General features: G+C 40.3%; 1 protein-coding gene across 2 annotated transcripts in view; it reads left to right on the forward strand.

Annotated features, from left to right (window-relative positions):
- stx17 (syntaxin 17) overlaps positions 1-19,508 on the forward strand; it is a 100,834-nt gene that overhangs the window by 80,610 nt on the left and 716 nt on the right. For both annotated transcript variants that reach the window (XM_078538679.1, XM_078538680.1), the window contains 4 exons: positions 4,694-4,922; positions 11,435-11,559; positions 11,913-11,963; positions 19,295-19,381. In XM_078538679.1, coding sequence (XP_078394805.1) covers positions 4,694-4,922; positions 11,435-11,559; positions 11,913-11,963; positions 19,295-19,381 — 492 coding nt within the window. The remainder of the gene's footprint in view (positions 1-4,693; positions 4,923-11,434; positions 11,560-11,912; positions 11,964-19,294; positions 19,382-19,508) is intronic.

Genomic DNA, 19,508 nt, shown 5'->3' on the forward strand with positions numbered 1-19,508 from the left:
TTTTATCCACCACCTTCCCTCGCACACTACCGTCACTATCTGCCAGTGGGGAAAACTTTCCCTTAGTAGTTCACTCTGACTTAGTGAACTACTGACTTCCTCCACTCTCCACACATCATTACCCTCCTGTTGTAAGCAACCTGCTTAAACTGCTTCCTTGTCTCAACCTTTGATATCTTGTTTGCACTAATTTACTTGACTTTGGATTTTCGCTCCCAAGGCAGATAGTAAAAGTCGGGAAATTTCCCAGTTCAGTGCACTCACCTTGAGAAAAACTCCCTCGAATAGTGAGATCTTCATTCTGGGAAGGTGGGTGCGGATTAGAGCTGGGCCTGCTGCTCCGGATGCAGATCGGAGGTGGCCACGGGCTGCCAAGTGCTGAGACAGGCTGCTTAAAAGGCCTGCATCGTTCTCTGGGGCTTTGTCTTAGTTGTTTGCCCATATGTTAGGCCCTCTAGTTCTCACCCCTCACACCCCCTCACTCCCACCCACTTCCCATGGTCATCCATGCCAGCACATGCCAATCCTTGCATATCACCGACCCCCATGGTTCCTTATAGCCCTTAATGTCAACTCATACCAACCCATCCACCATCTTTTGCTCTTACGCCTTGCATGCCAATTCACCCAGTATCTACCTCAGGAGCCATTTTCAATGAAATAAAATAAAGTTCTAAATATCTATTACAGCCTTTATTATATTAAAAAAAGCACTCCAATTCATGCAAGCCCATTCAAAACTTTTAAATCCTATCAAGTACTTAATCCCTTATAAAAACAAACAGACTTGTATTCATAACCAAACATCAAAGATAACCTAATCCTTTAATAACCTCTTTGAGCTGTCAATCAAGCTTTGAACTTAGGACTCCTTGTGGGATAATTATAGGCTGTGGAAAGCTGCCAAGCATTAATAATGACATGAAAACCTTTAGGGTGATGTCAACAAACAGCTATTCTAACTGTTACACCTGATTTTTTTTAACTCTCGCTTACACAAGCAGGTTTCCTTTTCAATTTTTAAAGGGCTGGGGATTTAAATAACTTCACAGCATGAGTTTCTCTCACTGACACAGGCAGACTGTTTTTTTTAATTTTTAAAGGGCCGAGGATTTAAATAACTTCCACATCTCAACGGTTCTACAGACCTACTCTGCCCTTCAAGAGCATTTACATTTACTCTAAAACTTTGTAACTCCCACACTGTGGGTTAAGGCCCTTGCTACAGCAAAAATAGGGTCTTTTTGAACTCAGCACTGAGCTCAAATGGTCCTGCCGAGTTTGGGTTTCCCTTCTGTAATTTACAGCCCACCTCCTTTCCCTACTGGCAAAAATGGGATGTCAGAAGTGGGCATGGGGCTTCCAGATTTGTGTTCTTCACACCATTTTGGAAGGTGCGCTGAGTCTTTATGACTCTGTGAAAATCCGGGCCTCAGTCTAAGACACTTATTACAGCTCCCAATTTCAGGATGGAAACTAGAGCATACCTGGTGCACAACTGATTCAATCATTCACCACCAGATTTGGCTCAATCATGTCTTGTATTTCTGAACTTTGCTCGCCACAGCTGAAATTTTCAAACTGCTTTCTCCACTATTTCCATCAATACTTCCAAATGTATAGATTACTTAAGCGTTCGATAGGGCATTTATACATAAGACTTTATTTATTTTGTGGGGGAAATCAAAAATAGGAGCCATATATGTGATAGTCACCCATAAATCCAATTGGGAATTCAAGAGAAATGGTTAGAATGTGAAACTTGCTACCACAATGAGTAGTTGAGACTCATAGCATAGATGCATTTAAGGAGAAGCTAGGTAAGCATATGAGGCAAAAGGAATAGAAGGTTTTGCTGCTGGGTTAGATGAAGAGGAGTGGGAGAAGGCTTATGCACACCCTAAACTCTGGCCTGGACCTGTTGAGCCAATGCCTGTTCTTTGCTTGTACATGCTATGTTATCCTACATAAAGAGCTCACAGATTTGTTCATTTCTAAGATTAAGACCATTCGTGTAAGTACTTCTGTTGCTACCCACCCTTTCTCTCTCTTGTTTTCGATGTCTCACTCATTCTAGCCTAAATTGTCCACTGCTTTGAAACTTCTCTCCCATCTCTCCAATCTGTCCTCTCTCAGTTTGTCTATTCGTGAGACTCATCTGCTGCTATTTTGACATCATCCCTAGGTATGATGTTCATCTCCTAGATGTTCACAGATGACGTACAGCTTTACCTCGTCCCAGCCCTCAAAGCCTTTAACCACTTCTGTAAATCCAACATCAAGTTGTGGATGAATCAGAACTTCTTCTAACTGGTTAGCAGGAAGATGCAAGCATTGATTTTGGTTATCGTCATAAACGGCATTCTCTTACCACTGACTCCATTCACTCAGGCTAAAACAGATGGTGCAAGACCTTGACGCTTTGCTGGGCATTGTGCTAAATTTCAAAGTGCTTATCCTGTTCGCCTGCACATTGCTTATTCCAGCTTGTCTGCCGCCAAAACCCTTATCCATACTTTTGTTATTTCTAGACCTCATTTTTTCTAATGCCCTTCTTGCTGACCTCCCTCCCATCCTTCGTAAACTCTATTTTATCCACAATTCAGTCATCCAGATTATGTTCCCTATTATCCTATATGGGCTCCCTAATCTCCAAAGCATTTAGTTTAAAATTCTCATCTTCAAATTCCATACAGCTCCACGAGATCCTATCTCTGCAACCTCCTTTAGCCTTATATCCCTTCCTACACTCTGGTCAGGGAGTGAGGTTTATTGTGGTGGCTAAAAGCAATGGCATCTCCCCACAACCCCCACCCACCCCACCACCATAACCACTACCAGTGAGATAATTCTCAACCACTTTGATCCCATTCTCTGAAACACACTAAACCCATCCACTTCCTCATTCCTCTCTGAATCATTAAAAATCTTCTCTTTGACCAAGCTTTCAACCATCCTAATCTCTCTTTACCCTTAGCTTGGCATTTATATCTACTTTATCTGTTTTCCCCTTAGCACATTTTAATGTTAAAATGTTATAGAAATGCAAGTTTATTATTTTTAAGCTTAAAAAGTCAACAAGTGAAAAAACTAACCTTTTACTCACGTTTCACTTATACTCAGTAATCCTCATAGTAGTGCTGAATATGGGTGAATATCCATTGGCATTTTGTGTTGAACGTTACATCACTATTTACTTATGTCTACCTTTTGGTACAGTTAGCAGAGAGAGGAACATTATTACCAGTTGTACTGACATATGAAACTATGTTCTTTGCTTCATTATTTCAAATTGGCCAGACTGTTTCTATTTATATTGTGTATATCTTCCCATTTTTGTTTGTGCCGTTTTTTTCCTACGTTCACACATGAACCTACGAAATCACTAGTTAATCACTGCCACAGGTATTCACCTTCAACCCTCAACCTGATGCTTTCAATTTTCTCAAAGCTTTCATATTATCAGCTTGTCTTGAATAATTTCACTTCCTTTCTCAAAATACTTCTAACTTTTTAATAAAAAACACTGTCTATCCACCCCAAAATTCCTCTTCCACATACTGTGGATACCATTGGCTATTCTGTTTGTAGTGGACAGAATTTTACCCAATAAGTGATTAGATTTTTTAAACAGAGCACTACATTTGTATTTATCGGATTTCCTCCACTTCCAACCCAAAACTGAACATATTTGGGAGACAGGATAGAAATGAAACCAAATCTGAAAATTAAAAATTGAAATTTTCCATTTTGTTGCATTAGCAAAATGTAGACCTATAAAAAAATTATCCTCTCTGTGCACATATATTGTCTACAAAACCTCACTTCTCCCATTACAAATAGATTTGTCTACATTTATAAAGGAAACTGCCGATGGAAAAGGGCATACTGTAATTACCTCCAGTCAGTGGTGGGGCTGTGTGTTGCCTCAGTTTTGCATCTCTCAGATATTCCACCTGTACTGCAGTGAAACCCCTATGCCCCAATCAGCTTTACTTCTCAAGTTGTCTTACATTTTGCTTTTTAACTATAAATAATATATAAACTCCAAATATTGTTCAAAAGTCAGGACACTTTGACTCTCCATGTGCCATGCCACAGGAAGTGACTCATTTTTATGTTGTGATTAATTAGTATGTGTGGTGGGGCTGGTGTATTATATTCTAGTTTTACTGTAATCTTAGTTTAGTGCAAGCCCACTAGCCTGTTGGTAATTTAATTAAACTGAATTGGAACAAGTTCATCCATGTTAGTGGATAAACACAAGTGTACACTTAAATCAAACTTATATAAAATTTTGTTTAGGAATTTTTTAAGACCCTGCGCGATATTGTAGTGGTGGGAAAATACAATGTACATTGTAATTGTGAATTCTATTCATAACAAAATCAGTTTAAACAATTTTTAAGTATCTGGAATTGAGAAAAAATGCTTTGAGGCCAGAGTTCACCATTCACACAGGTTCATGGGTTGTTTTTCTGTGTTGGAGGTTAAGACAATTTGTTGAGCAAAGTGAAAGAGTATTACTATGCCCCTGGCGGTGGTACGCTTCAACTGTTGAGTGTTTGATCAATGTGTAAGTGCTGCAGCAATGTATTCCTTACCTTATAACCACAAAGGTTCATTGAAAACTGAAATAACTACTAGACCCATTTTGTACAGAAAGTTTGTTTTTCCTTACTTTGTCCTACAGCAGCTACGAGCTAACATGAGAGAAATGGAAACATTATGCCTTCGGGTAAGAGATGAAGATTCACAAGCTTTGGAGAAAATAATAAACCCTGTGCAGAAGCGGGCTGCAGCTGCAGTGCTGGAGTTCCTGAAACTCCATTCAGAACTTGTAGAGGAGCCAGGTGGAGATTGTAACATGGACAATTCACAGGGACCGCATTCATCTCTAGTGAGGTCCCAGACTGTAGAAGGTAATTTTATTAGTGATTACTAATTAATTAATAAATAATTACTAATTTTATTAGTGCAAATAATGGCTGTTTTACCTCTTTTAGCTTTCACTGATTGTTTACTTCTTATTTAAGCAACAGTAGTTTCAGTGAGGTACTACACTTGCTGTATAATTTTACCCCTACGTTATGTTTCTGATATATGATTACTTTTATGTGTGTTTGGTATTTGTGAACTTTTTCTTCCTTCTGATATTGGGCACAATTAGAATAATAATCTTATTGTATGTAATGTGTCCTGTTGTTGCCTTCCCCCATGTAGGTCGGAATGGAAACTTCTGCCACCCATAAACTGTATCACACTAGCATTATAGGGAAATGGGTCTGAATGCTCACCATTCATTATACTTAAGAGTTGTCACAGACTTCATGGGCTTTTGACAGGCAACTTATAATCATCAGGGTCTGAAACAGTGCAGCACTCTCTACCAAGCATCTAGGACCTGTGTTATTACGGCAAGCAACAGCCTGTTTCTTCAACCAATCAAATTGAAGAAATTTTACTGAGGCATGCAGAGTCTAAACCAGAAAGTGTAAGATAGGACACACAGTTCAATATAAAATCACGTAAAGAAAATAAAATAAAGAGACATAGAGAGATAGGATTATGAGAGAGATAAAAGAAACAGAAAGAAAAAAATATTTTTAATTGTATTTTCTTTAAATCTCCCAGCAATAATTTAAAACCTAAAGGAATGAGATGCCACACTTGTTTTTTTTTTGGCAGTAATTAAGATTTACCACAGAGGATATATAGGCTATAAGTGTTTGTTGGTTTTAAACAACCTGTGATAAGTTGGCAGCTTGCATTCAGAACAACATCCATCTTCTTAGCATGAGTAGATCTTTGCCATGCAGGGCAGGCGTATTCGGCAGTGGAATAGCAAAGAGCAAGTGCACTGGTTCGCAATGTTTTCGAGCTTGCTCCCCATTTTGTGTTAGTGAGCTTATTCAGGATGTTGTTTCGTGCGCTCACTTTTGCCTTTGTCTTTTCGATGTGGTTCTTGAAGGTGAGGCATCTGTCAAGGGTGACTCCTGAATAGATAGGGTGCTTGCAATGCGTCAGTGTTGCTCCACACCAGGTTACTTTAAGCTGGTGTTTGGCTTCACGGTTTCTGAGGTGGAATGCACAAACTTGCGTCTTTGATGGGTTTGCGCGCAGGTGGTTTTCTTCATAGTAGGATGTTAGTCCCTCCAAGGGAAGTTACCACAGAGTTAAAAGTTCAGTTACACATGAATAGGCAAGCCCTAACTTTTTATGACATGTTTAGTGGCTATCTAGTGGGCAAGTACTATAACGTGTCGCCCTTGATGTGTTTTGAATGCCGAGGCTCTTGGTGATGTACTGTTAGAGTGAAACTTGAAGAAGAGTAGGGCAAGTCAAGTATAAATTCCATTGCATTTCTACTTCTCTTTAGCTCTGAAGAAGGGTTATACAGACTCGAAACATTAATTGTTTCTCTCCCCACAGATGCTGCTAAACCTGCTGAGTTTTTCCAGCATTTTCTGTTTTTGTTTCAGATTTCCAGCATCCCTAGTATTTTGCTTTTATCTTAATGGTTAATAAAGTGACTGGGACCAAGCACATTTACCAAATCATAAAGGATGTTTGAATTTCATTGAACAGCTAGGCTCCTTACTTGGAAGACACCAGCTTGCATTTATGTAGTGCCTTTAATGTAGAAAATCACCCAAGGTGTATTACAGAGTGGGTGAAATAACTAAAGAACTAGAGGTCAAGTCATGGAAGAAGAGTTGGGAGAGATCGTTGAAAGCATTGTCAAAAATATGGGTCGATGGTTTTTGAGAAGGATTTTAAAAGGTGGAGAAAGATGTATCAAGTTGGAAGGGTCTAGGGAAGGAGTTTCAGACTGAGGTGACTAAAGGCGCTGCCACCAGAGATGGGTTGAATGGAGAGCAGGAGACACAAAATGTCAGAATTTAAGGACCTGAGTTTTTGGATGGGGATATAAGCCTGAAGAAGTTTGTAGAGGTAGGATGGGGCAAGGCTGTGGAGGGATTTGAGGATTGAGACTTTGAATTTAATGCAGACAGGGAGTGAGGGTGGGATGGTGGTGGGCGGGACAGAATATGGATGCATGTGTTTTGGGCAAGTGTGAGGAGGATAGAAAGTCAACAAGGAGGATATTGGAGAAATAGCTTTTTGGTGACCTAAGTGTAGGGTGAGGGTTTCAGTGGCAATGGGGCTAAAGTAGGGGGTGGAAACCGGTTATGTGGAAGTAGTAGTTAAGAGTCGTGATGGTGGATATGATGTAGGTTTTGAAGTTCAGCTCTGGGTGTAAGAAGGCACCAAAAATTTACATGGTCTAGTTTAATCCACGGGTGGCTGAGGAGGGAGGGAAGGAGTTGGAGACAAGGGAGTGGGATGGTTGAAGAAAATTTGTTTATTCATCACTTGGGGCAGAACTTTCACCTTGGTGGGTGGGCGCGCATCTGACCTGCTCGAGCGTGAAATGACGCGTGTTGTTGTTGGGCGAGCGTCCCAATGTCAACGCGCAGTTGTGCGATAGTTCGGTCAGCGGGCGCATGCTGGAATTGGAAACTAAAAGGCCTGTTAAGGCCATTAAAGAATCAATTTAGTTAAATTTTTCGCTGGCCGTCCAACCTTACGGTTGGCGGGCAGGGGTAAAGGCCAAGCAGTCTTTGCACTTTTTTGGAAACCTCATCCATGGGCGAGATGAGGTTTCCAAAAGCAAATAAAAATAAAAAGAAGTTTTAAAATTAAATTAATAACATGTCCCTGCCCATGTGACAGAGTCACATGAGGGGACTTGTTTTATTATATTTTTCAATTCCTTATTTTAAAAAAAAACTCCATCTCCCTGAAGCAGCTCTATGCCTCAGGGAGATTCTGAAGTGCCCACTCACGCGCATGCTCGTCCCACTTGCCCTCCTACCCCCGCTGAGTGCTGCCACTCGTGTTTCACGCTGGGCTGGCCTTAATTGGCCTGCCAGTATGAAATTGCCTTCCGGCCCCGATCGCGGGCGGCAGTCGGCTTCCTGCCTGCTTGATAAGGGCTAAATTCTGCCCTTGATGTCAGACAGGAAATCTAATATCACAGGCATGATCATTGGCCATTGGAAGAGTGAGGGCTGGATGTTATCAGCTTACCGGGTATGTACAGAAACTGACCTCATTCCTGAGAATGAAGTTACTGAAGAACAGCATGTAACTGGGGAAGCTAGTCATACCAGCATAAATCTTTGAAGCACTCTGGAGCTAATGATATGAGAATAGAAGCAATGGCATTGCTGGAGATGTGCTGGCTGTTTTTGAACAAAGAGGAGCGTGACCAAGCTGAGGGCATACCCATTGTCTGCATTGCAGTGGAAAGAACAGCGGACTGGCTGGGTGAGGGAATTTGTGAAGGTGAGTTTGACTGAGGACAGCAGAGCAAAGAAATTGTAGTAGAGGACCCTGATGTAAGCTGAAGTAACTAACCAAGGATGAGAATTTGTTCTGTGCAGACGATAAAGGAAAATGTCTCAGTTGGGAGAGTGGTGTGTGATGATTTGAAGTGGGACCTAATGAAAGAAGCTGATATGTTGAAAGGAGAAGGTTTCGTATGAGTAGGGGAAGAGCCAAGGTGGAACTTGGTGATAAGAACCATCTCCAGACTCAACTATTCGAATGCACTCCTCGCTAACTTTCACCCTCCTTGAACTCAAACCTACCCAAAACTCTGTCCTAACTTGCACCAAATACCTTTCACTCATGACCCCTATCCTTGCTGACATACATTGGCTCTCTGCCAAGCAAAGCCTTGTTTTTAAATATCACCATAGCTTCAAAACCTCCACCTCTGTAACCTCCTCCAGCCCTAAAATCTTCTCAGATCTCTGTTCCTCCAATTCTGGCCTCTTGGGCATCTCCAATTTTCGACCTTCCATCATTGGTATCTTCAGCTCTGGAATTTCCTTCCTAAACTGCCCCCTCCTCCTTTAAGACTTCCCTTAAAATGCAGCTTTTTGACCAGGCTTTTGGTCACATGTCCTAATAACTCCTTATGTGGCTCAGTGTTAAGTTTTGTTTGATAATACTCCTATCAATTGCCTTGGAATATATTACCATTTAATTGTGCTCTATAGATACTAGCTGTTTCTATTTGGGCTTGGGTAGGGCAAGTAATAGAATGAACCGTGAGGTGGCGCGGTTTCGATGAGAGAATTGATGCCTATATACTAGGTTTCTGCCAATGCCAGGATGTTGATATGATAACATCATGAAGAGCAAGGGTATTTTGTGAGAAAGAAGTTTCTGGAACAGAATGTAGGCGTGAGGCAGTGTTTGATTCTCCAGGATAGCAACACCTGGCATTGAAAGCAACTAAAATTTGTAACAACTATGTGAAGTTGATGTAGGGGTTTATTTCTGAGAGTATAGTTGTTTTTGACCCCTGAAATGCCATGACAATTAAAGGAAGATAAAAATACATTGGACAGGATTTTAAGTGGTGGGGTTTCCCACCCCACTCCCAAAGTCAGGCGGCCGCCCCCATCTGGGGAGGCAGTCCTGTCTCTGAGAGCTCCTGGCCAATCTGGTCAGCAGCACTCTGATGCCAGCAGCGTTACCAGGAGTGCTGGCTACTGCTGGGTCTGTCCTGGAGAAGAGTCAGGAGTTGGATGACAAGTAAGTTGGGGGAGATTGTTGGCAGGGCCAGCAGAGGAGGTCTGGCATGAGAGGAGTGGGGGCCAGGGTGCAAAGGCTGATGGTGGGGGACAGACCTTGAAGGGAGGGGGGGTTGGGGGCCTCCTATCAGAAAAGGAGTCCATGAAGGAGGCACCCTCACCTTTCCCACCCGAGGCCCAATCAGGCTCAACTGCTGGGCTCCCCCCACCGTCCAAAAACCTGCAACTGGGCGGGAAGTTGCCCTTATGTGGTCATTACATGGCACAAGGGCAGGAAGACTGCTCGAGGCCTCACCCACTGCAGCCAGTTTGGGGTGGGGTGGGTAGCCAGTGGTAACGGCACACAGGGAATTCTACCCTGCCCCTCGCAAACCCACCCCACAGGTGACTGTAAAATTCTGCCCATTGTTTTACGTTAGTGACACTGAGTAGTTATTTACGAGCAAAACTTTGCCTAATATTTAGTTTGATGAAAACAGAGGCCATTTAAATTATCTGCAACACAATTAGCAATTTGTTAAAGTAGGTTTCAGAAAATATTCTGAAACTCTCTCGACCCTTGAATTCTAAAATGGCGATTTCCTTTCCAAAAATTGTCTTATTTTAAATCTGGAATGGGTTTGCCCAAAACAGACTAAATACAGAGGGCATGGTCTGACTCCCATCATGGAACTAAGGGATATAAGAGGGAAGAGGATTGGGAAGACCAGAACAATTGAACTATTGGCAGTCCATAGCCTGCCACAAGAAACTTCAAATTCATCTCCTGAAAGAGAAACTCCTAAAAATAAATCACAACCATTATTCCAATATATTTTATTGGAGAGATGGTTAAGATTATTTAAAATATAAGTTTTCTCTAGGACAGTAAAATGAGTTGATGTGATATTTAGCACTAACCAGAATTAGTTTCAGAATAAAATCACAATATTTAAATATTTGAATATACCCAGCTAGCACAGAAAGCTTAGCTGTAACTGTGTGCTATTTCTGTTCACCTGAAACGTTTTAACTGGAGATTGTGGCGATATATGCACCTGCCTAGCCTGGGAGGAACCTGACAGCAGAAATAAGGTATAAGTTCACTGCTACTTGGGTGTTCTTGTCCAAAGGCAGTGGCTACAGAATCAAAGTGTATGACATAACAAATATGGTGTTTAGTTGACATTGCCTGTGGGTAGGGTAACAACAGGGTGAAATTAGAGACAATTATAAAGGGAACAAATGAAAGTTGAAATTAATCCCAGTAAATTGCTAGGACAGAAAAGCTAGCAAAAAATGTGCGGGGGGCACCAGTGAATATAGCACAGGTTCCCATAGTAGATGTTATTCCATGAAGTAGGGAGAATGTCTGTTGATATTCAAATAACTTGTACTGTTTTAATGAAGTTGAAAGACACAAGATGTGACTTTTATTCTTTGCATTTGTACGCAAAGAAAGATTCCTTGTCATCTGAGTGGTAAACAGCCCCTGGAGTAAAAAAAATGACAAACTTTCTTTTTATTTGAGACCTGTCGTTTTTCTATATCATCAATCAGCCAAGAAGCGATCTCTTTTTATGCAGGTATTTTTTTGCTGCAGTTAAATTAAATCCTTTAAAGTAAATTTATTTGGATGACATCATTTACAGAATTCTGAGAAAGCAATGTGACCTTATGCTAAGATAAAAATGTCAAATATAAACGTGCCAGGAAAAGTGACATTTTTGTCATTTTCCAGAAATTTCCTGCAAGTGAAACAATAAGTGCTATTTAACATCCAGGATTTTAAGACTGCAACTGGAACTTGTACAGTCCTGGCTCTAGCTTTTATTTTGCTGTAGGAACACTTATGAGTTCCCAAGACTCTGGCTCACCTTTGTCCCAACATCTGGTTCAGCTGAATGTGCCACCACCACAAATTCCACAAGATCAAGATGCAGCTGAATCATGGGAGAAGCTGGAAGAGGCAAGTCATAATCTCTTAAATTCAAGACAATAAGGATGGGAAATTGTAACTAGTGGGTTGTAACACTTTTGCAACACAGATCAGTATTGGTTTGAGTATATTCCTATTTGGTATCACCTTTGTCTAGTCTCTAATTCTTTAGTAGTTCAAAAGTATATATAAAGCATATTATATGGTGAGTGTGTGCTCTGATTAAGTTAATGGTAAGGGTGTTTAATTTCCATTATTTTGTTAAATTACGTAGGCCAATAGTGATATTTACTGCAGGCACTTTTAGACATTCAGATCTAATTGATTTTCTCAGGGGTCTGAATGAGTAGTTTGTAATGCTAATTTACATATCTATTTTTCAGAATTTAATTGATCTTAGCAACTTGGTAAATGAATTTTCTCAGTTACTTCATGTAAGTATTTATCTTTCAATTACTTGCGTACTGGAATGAAGGGAAAGCAATATCTTTAGTTAATGGCTGCCATGTGTTTTGGGCCTGCAATAATAATTTGCGGCTAAAGACAGCAGAATTTAATTTGTATGAACTAAAAAGGATATTTTATTTTGACACATAAGCTGCACCATAGTTGAACATTTCTGGAGAAATTAGATTTAACACCAGTTGTAATGTCAGTATGTAATAACCCCTGTGCCAAATTTAAACATGACCACACATCCATGGAGTTCATTATAACAGGACCAGTGCCAGAATTTGTGAGCTGTACAATCACAACTGCTCTTCAGGCATAACTGTTTAATTGCTACTCACAAATAAATTTGTGTTGTAATTTCCTCTCCAATATTTTGTTCCACCATTTGCTTAATGGCAGTTCTACCTCTTCTGCTTTTAATTTCTGTTCCACCAGCTGATAATTATTATCTGTATTAGCAGTTACATTTATGAATTATATCATCCTAATTTGAAACCTTCAATATTGATTTATTTTGAACACATTTTTAATAATGCATATTTTGCAATGTTTGAGAGTTGAAAAGTAGGAACTGTTGCATAGTTACTTAGATCACATTTATAACTTTATTAAATAAGCACCTATTAAATTTGTGTAATCCGTGATCCTTCTCCTTTGAAGTGGAGATGCAACATTTGAAGTCCACAATAATGCTGAACTCTACACCTATGTATATACTTAGTTTATGCAAAGATTTTGAAGGGTACAAAATGTGACCATATAAAAAAGCAAATTAATTTATGAACTGTTATCTTAAAGGGAAAATCTGTGTTACATGGACACAAACATCAGTGGCCCATTACTGCAGAATGACAAAATAATGGGTTTGAAAGTTACACAGTTGTATGAGAAAAGGACAATCATATATTGTACAAAACTATAGGTCCCGTTTTGACTAAATAAGAGATTTTTAAGTACCCAATTGAGTTACAGTAGCAACATTGTGGTTGTTGTGATTAATTGGTAAGAATCTTTTTGTGTATTTCAAGAATACTGATGCTAAGATATATAAATGATAGGTATGCATTAGAGATTGTTTATCAAGAAGCTGGTTCCACAAATATTCTGTACATTTCCTTTTCAAATACTGCCTTTGTACAGCAATGCTGAGACCAGTATGCTGATGAATGATTCAGAATCATAGCAGCCTTTAGATTTGTATCAGTATCAGACAGCATCACAAATTATATTTCGTAAACTTTAATGTATATTTAAAGGTGTTGACAGGAACACAAAGGATTATGTAAAATTTAGCTCTTGGAAGTGTGTGCAGAACTTAAGGTAATACTAGTAGTCAAAGGTATGTAGTCTTAGGAAAATGTGTTTCCTCTGTTTTATCTGGTCTCCCAAAACCATAGATAAGTTACGGCACAGAAAGAGGCCAATTAGCCCATCGTGTCTGTGCCGGCTGTAAAGAGATAAAAAACTAGCTGTCCATTCTAATCCCACCTCCCAGCACCTGGTCCGTAGTCTTGTAGGTTAGGGCACATTAGGTGCAGATCCAGGTACCTTTTAAGTGAGTTGAGTGTTTCTGCCTCCACCATCAAACCAGGGAGCGAATTCCAAACATTCACCACCTTCTGGGTGAAGAAGTTTGTTCTCATGTCCCCTCTAAATCCTTCTACCAATCACTTTAAATCTGTGCCCCCTGGTAATTGACCTCTCCACTAGGGGAAACCAAGCATCCTGTCTACTCTATCTAAGCTCTTAATAATCTTGTACACCTCAATCAGGTCACCCCTCGGCCTCCTTAGTTCCAAGGATTACAACCCTAGTCTATCCAATCTTTCTTCTTGCTGCAATTTCCAAGCTCTGGCAACATTCTTGTAAATCTCCTCTACTCTCTCCAGAGCAATTATGTCCTTCCTGTAATGTGGTGACCAGAACGGTACACAAAATTCCAGCTGTGGCCTAACCAGTGTTTTATACAGTTCCATCATTACATCCCTGTTTTTGTATTCAATACCTCACCCAACAAAGGAAAGCATTCCATATGCTTTCTTTACCATCTTATCCACCTGTCCTGCCACCTTCAGGGACCTGTGGACATACACTCCAAGATCTCTCACTTCCTCTACCCCTCTCAAAATCCTATTTATTGTGTATTCCCTAGCTTTGTTCGCCTCCCCAAATGCATTACCTCACACTTCTCTGAATTGAATTCCATCTACCACTTTTCCGCCCACTCAATCAAACCATTGATGTAATTCTAGAGATAACAGCTATCATTTTCACTATCAACTAATGCCAATTTTTCTGGCATCTGCAAATTTGCCAATCATGCCACCCACATTTAAGTCCAAATTATTAATATATACAAAAAAACAGCAAGGGACCTAACACTGAGCCCCGTGGGTCCACTGGAAACCGCTTTCCGTTCGCAAAACCATCTATTGACCAATACCCTTATTTCCTGTCGCTGAGCCAATTTTGGATCCAACTTGCCACATTCCCCTGTATCCCATGGGCTTTTACTTTTCTGACCAGTCTGCCATGTGGGACCTTGTCAAATGCCTTTATTAAAATCCACGTAGACAACCTCCACTGCACTACCCTCATCAATCCTCCTTATCTCCTCAAAAAATTCGATTAAATTAGTAAGACATGACCTTCCCCTAACAAAACCATGCCAACCCTGATTAATCCCTTCATTTCTAAGTGACATTTTAACCCGTGTCTCAGAATTGATTCTAATAATTTGCCCACTACCAATGTCAGACTTACTGGCCTATAATTATTTGGCCTATCCCTCGTACCTTTTTAAAATATTGGTACACCATTTGCAGACCTCCAGTCCTCTGGCATCTCACCTGTAGTGAGGATTGGAAAATGATCCTCAGAGCAGCTGCTATTTCCTCCCTGGCTTCCTTTATCAGCCTGGGATACAATCCATCTAGTCCTGGTGATTTATCCATCTTCAAGGATGTCAGTCCCTCCAGTACTTCCTCTCTCACTATGCTTATTGAATCTAATATTTCACACTCCTCTTTAACTAGAATACCTGCATCATTCCCCCTCCTTACTGAAAACAGAGAAAGTACTCATTGAGAACCTTGCCCACATCTTCAGCATCAGCACACAAGATACCATGTATATCTCTGAGGCCCTGACCTTTCCTTTGTTATTTTCTTGCTCTTAATATACTGTGAAACATCTTTGGGTTTTCTTTGATTTTACCTGCCAATATTTTTTCATATCCTCTCTTTGCTTTCCCTAATAGCTTTATTTTTTCACCCCTGTACTTTCCATACTCTAGGCTTTCCACAGTACGAAGTTTTTGTGCCTGTCATAAGCTTTCTTTTTGTGCTTTATCTTACATTGTATGCTTCAGGATAACCAGGGGGCCTCTAGATTTGGCAGTCCCACCTTTTTATTTGTGGGGACATGTCTACACCGTGCCCGTAGAATCTCGCTTTTGAATGTCACCCGCTAGTCTGTCACTGATTTCCCATCTAGTAGCTGTATCCAGTCCACTTTTGCTTCGTAAAATTTGTCTTCCCCCAATTTGGAACTTTTACTCCTGCTCTGTTTTTGTCCTTTTCCATAATGATGCTAAAATGGTCCCCCCACTACTACTTCATCTACTTGCCCAGCTTCATTTCCTAAGACTAAATCCAGAATTGCACCCCTCTTGTTGAGCTTGTTACGTGCTGGCTAAAAAAGGTTCTCTTGAACGCAGTTCCAGAATTTTTTGCACTCTGTGCCCATTACACTGTTTGTATCCCAGTTGATATTAGGGTGGTTGAAGTCCTCAACTATTATTGTCCTATTGTTTTTGCATTCAGCAATTTGCCTACATATTTGCTCTTCTATCTCCTTCTCATTATTTGGGGGGTCTATAGTACACTGCCAGTAGTGTGGCTGCCCCCTTTTTATATCTGAGCTCAACCCATATAGCCTCATTTGATGATTCATATAGTATATCATCCCTCCTCACAGCTGTAATTGGTTCTTTAACCAGTAATGCTACACCCTTACCTTTTTTGTCCCCCTCTCTATCCTGCCTGAAAACCCTATATCCAGGGATGTTGAGCTGCCATTTTTGCCCCTCCTTAAGCCACGTTTCCGTTATAGCGATGATATGCTGCCTTGTGTCTGTGTCTTCAAGATATTGGCTTTGTTTGCTATACTCCTTGCATTTAAATAAATACCTCTTAACATTGCCAAATTCCTGTGATGTAAACCATTTAACCTGTGCTTCTGTCTTTCAGAGTATTTTGCTAATTTTCTGCCTCCCATTCCCTGCTCCTATCTGAATCTGCCAATCTAGTTTAAATCCTCCCCAACAACACTAGCAAATCTCCCTGCAAGGACATTTGTCCAGGTCCTGTTCAGGTGTGGACTGTCTGGCTTGTATGGATCCCACCTTGCCCAGAAACCTGAAGCCCTCCCTGCTGCACCATCTCTCCAGACACACATTCATCTGGCGTATTCACCTATTTCCATACTCACTAGCATGTGGCCTTGGAAGTAATCCGGAGATTATTATCTTTGAGGTCCTGCTTGCTCATCTCTTTCCTAACTCCCTGAACTCAGCCTATATTTCTACCTATATTGTTGGTACTGTGAACCTTCACCACCCCCAACAGAACGCTGTGAAGCTGCTCGGTGATATCCATGACCCTTGTACCAGGGAGGCAACATATTTTCCTGGAATCCCATCTGCGATCACAGAAATGCCTGTCTGTTCTCCTAAATATACAATCCCCTACCACTATTGCTCTCCTCTCTTTTCTCCTCCCTCCCTGCACAACTGAGCTGCCCATGGTGCTCTGGTCATGACTCTTACTGCTCTCCCCAAAGGAACCCTTTGTTAGAAAGTGGGATGTCCTCAGGGGTCTGCTGCACTACCTGCCTTGTCTTTGTCTGCCTGCTCGCTCTTAACCTGCAGGGTGACCACCTTCTGAATTGTGCTATCTGCATAGCTCTCATCCTCACGAATGCACCCAGCTGCTTCTTGAATTTAAAGATGTGGCACTCGAGTATTTCCATTTGGTTGCACTTTCTTATGTAGTTGTCTAGGTCGTGCACTCGATGGGTATGAGCAGCCTTGCTATGCCTCAAATTGGAATTTAAGTAAACACAATAAATGTTAATCAGCGCTCACTTGTCCTCGCGCCAGTTTTTTTTCCAAAGGCCCAATTCTCACTGGAATGAAAAACATACCCTAAGCGACAGAGTTAATGACTTATCAATTATAGCCTGAAACTTGCAGTGATGCAGCACATTGGTGTTAAATCGTGTTTTTTTAAAGCCCACATCATGTTTGTGATCACAAGGACATTTTTTTTAAAAAGGAAAGTTGGTGACTTACCACCGAGCAGCTTCTTGCCATCTTGTAACAAAATAATGCATGACATCCCTTGGAGAATTTGAAAATTACATTAGATATAAAAAGGGCACAATCTACTGCATCACCTCTAATATACACCTCCTATCCACTTACACTGAGGCATGATTTAATGGGTGGCAGCAGCTCTCTAGTACTGCTTCTGTCAGCATTCTTCATTCAGGATTAGTAAATTGTTATATGACTCTGAAGGGCATCATAGCTGAGCCCAACTCTCTTCCCAGCCAACTATGCATACTTTTCAGTATAGAACATTAGATAATAGCAATCTTACGTTGTAAAAGCTTAAAGAAAATATTTCTATCCACAACGGATCGGCCTTGCTTTTGTGGTCAGCAGTGAAGCAGCGGTGGTGTCTGCTGACTTCAAAGGAAGCTGTTACAAAGCTCTATTGATTTCTGATATGAATTCTACCTTTCTTGGTAATTTTGCTCTGATATCAGCTATAGGAAATATCTGGTTTCCAGCAACAGTGAAGTCATCAAGCAGGCTAAGCAGCCAGTCACGCTGAAATATTCTCCCACACAGCAAACCAGGAAATAAAAAAGCACTGACTGTCCTTCACTTAATTTTAGAGAATCAAATAAAGATTGGAAAATTATAGATGGGATTCAAGTAGAAGCTGTGCTCAAAGATTGTTTTTTTTAAATCTGAGAAATGTGATATTTCACAAAAATATGTTTATCAGGGCCAGATTGGTTGTTCAGCAATTATGACTTAGTATGCTGTCAAAAAGGCATAACTTTTTCCAAGGATTTTTACAGTATGGCTGTGTGTAAAAAGTGTAAACTCATATCAAGTCAAGTGAATTTTAACAGATCACCGTGGAGGAACGGTAATTCATTGATAGCAACTTTGCATTACTGCATTTAACTACACAATGTGTGGATACCAGAAGTTGTTCAGAGTTTCACAGTTGTAATGATGGTGAACACTAACAGTTTCATCATTACAACTGCAAAATCTGGACCAGTTATTTGACTCTAACCAATATAAAACAATGTTGGGAGTTTGTCTGAAAATATTTTCTGCTTGGATTCTTGAAGCCAGCAGTTTTGAGTCTAAACAAGGAATGACACATTATTACATGCTTTAGGAATTACTTTCCCATTAAGGAAAAGGTATTAATTATGAGTAACTAAAATTCCTGCACCTCCTATCCATTTTATTTTAAAAGATTAGAATTATGCTGTATGCCTGTCCGTGTTGGCTTGAACCTCTGCCAATTATCTATTGTTACATACTTGAGATATACCACAATGATAGGGTGTGGTGATAAATGTAAGTATTTATAATGCTAGGTCTAGGCTTTGCCAAAATGTGTATCTGAACAAATTTTCACATATTTTGCCAAATTAAAGTATTTAAATTTATTTCTGAAGTGGTTGACCGTTTTCTTCCTCCCTCCCACAGTCATTCAATTTGTAAGTGCAGTAAGGAGCCTAGAATCCCCTGCCTCCACATGAGGGCACAGCTGAGATCAGGAATGTCAAAGTGTGACCCTTGTAACTTTTCCATATTTCTATCTCAAGCAAATTAGATTATGGAAGCAGAAAGCAAATACTACACAAAATAACACTGCAGGAAATACCTTATATAGTGGTCAGAAATATTAAAAATTCTGAAGGATGCTTGATAACCAAAAAATTTCACAAATTAGAACTGCCCTCGGAGGGTTAAAATAACACTAATCTATAAATATTTAAGGACACATTTAATGTTGATAAATGTTTAAACACTTGACAAACCATCTGAACAGTCTCCCAGGAAAGGTGGCAGAGGAGGTACCTTTAAGAAATTGTAGATTTATTGACTAGCAGATGAAAGATGCTGCAAACTCTGATTATAGGAATTATAATTGTGTGTATTGGTTGACTGCTGCTTCCCAGCTGGAAAGCTAGCACATAATTCCGTTGCATCTAGACCCAACAGGAGAAGATTGACAGCATTGAAGACCATGTCAGTACTGCTGCTGAGAATGTTGAAGAGGGAACCAAGAATCTGGCCAAGGTAGGGATCTTTGCCTGCTGAGTAATCAATGGCACTCTGCCTGCCAGCAATACTCTGAATTAACCCAACTGATTGATCTGGGCTCTCTAATGTTGAGGGAAGCAGCAATTAAGAAAATAAGGGAGAA

Source organism: Cetorhinus maximus, chromosome 3 (genome assembly GCF_964194155.1).
Source record: "Cetorhinus maximus chromosome 3, sCetMax3.hap1.1, whole genome shotgun sequence".
NCBI classification, from domain to species: Eukaryota; Metazoa; Chordata; class Chondrichthyes; order Lamniformes; family Cetorhinidae; genus Cetorhinus; species Cetorhinus maximus.